Source organism: Vombatus ursinus, unplaced genomic scaffold (genome assembly GCF_900497805.2).
Source record: "Vombatus ursinus unplaced genomic scaffold, bare-nosed wombat genome assembly UNPS02012319.1, whole genome shotgun sequence".
NCBI lineage: Eukaryota > Metazoa > Chordata > Mammalia > Diprotodontia > Vombatidae > Vombatus > Vombatus ursinus.
The window spans coordinates 1,981,747-1,982,972 of record NW_020952097.1 but is presented as its reverse complement, the minus strand read 5'-3'; the positions used below and the strand labels follow the sequence as shown (position 1 = coordinate 1,982,972).

The 1,226-nt window shown below is 33.4% G+C and overlaps 1 protein-coding gene across 1 annotated transcript in view; it reads right to left on the bottom strand.

Moving 5' to 3' along the window:
* Positions 1-230: 230 nt before the first annotated feature.
* The window catches only part of EPPK1 (epiplakin 1), a 14,317-nt gene continuing 13,321 nt past the window's right edge, over positions 231-1,226 (bottom strand). Inside the window, exon 3 of the mRNA XM_027857750.1 lies at positions 231-1,226. Coding sequence (XP_027713551.1) covers positions 1,122-1,226 — 105 coding nt within the window. The 3' untranslated portion in view covers positions 231-1,121.

The following is a 1,226-nucleotide window of genomic DNA, read 5'->3' as shown; positions in this document are numbered from 1 at the left end:
TTTGCTGCTCAGTGGTAGAGAAACCGACAAATCCCCCGAAGTTCCAGTTGACTATGATCACTCACATTCACGTCAAAATGAGACATCTGAATACAGGATTCTAGTCAAAGGAAAACAGGAAGACTACAGAGATACATATTATTGTGACTATTGTTTCGGACTTTTTCATTCAAGGACCTTAGATAAAAGTCTAGGATTCTATCTCCGATTCCATAGAAACTGACATACAATGATATTCAAAGCCATTATTATTTCCCATGAGGTGTAACAGACCAATGTTCTTAGACAAACAAATCAATTCATCTGAAATATACCACTCCTAAGATTTGTTACTGTATCTATGAATAACAGACAGGATGAAAGTTCACCAAATTTTATAATAAAGGCATACCCTATTGGTATTACTAGACATTTTCAAAGGAATGGGACATCATCCATAAGAAATAAATGATGAAAATCATCACACTTGGTAGGGAAAAATTCAAATGATAACAACTAAAAAAAAGGGAAATGAAAAAAATGGAATCATGATTTCTATCTCCTTACACTATTCTTCTCCTCACAGCAGAGAGAACTGGATTTTTTTGGCAGGTGTAACAAAAACAGACAGAATGTGCCATTTGAATGATAGCAGACCTACGGAAAAAGAAAGGAATCATTGTTTATTTCTGGGCACTAAAAAAACATGGAACAGTCCCCATAAAAATGAAAAGAGCTGAAAATGGAACAAGAGAAGACTTAGCACCTACTGATTCTCTCCATTTTGGAAAAAGGGAAAGATATGTATAAAGGGGAACATCATACCAAAGGATGTAAACCAACGCAATTTTAGAAATACAGACCAAGGTGTGATAATAAAAGAAAGCATCATGTGAAAGTTATTTAAATAATAATGAAAGTAAAAAGGAAACAAAATACAAAACCTGAGATGGCAGTTCTTTCAGTATACTAATCATGTAAATAAAAATAATTGGTATAGGGAAAATAAAATAGTTGATACAAAAAGAGGTATAAACAGAAAAGAAACCAATGAAAAATGAAAACAGAGAAAAACACAAAAATAGGGAAGATTGTATTAGAGGATGTAAAGTGAAATCAATGAAAAAAAAAAACACTGAATATTATTTAAGTGAAAGAAAAAAAAGACCACTATCAGGATCCAAGGTACACCTCTGAAGAAGCTGCATGTAGGTGAGGTTCTCGTGGGTGTTGGGGTCAAAGAAGCC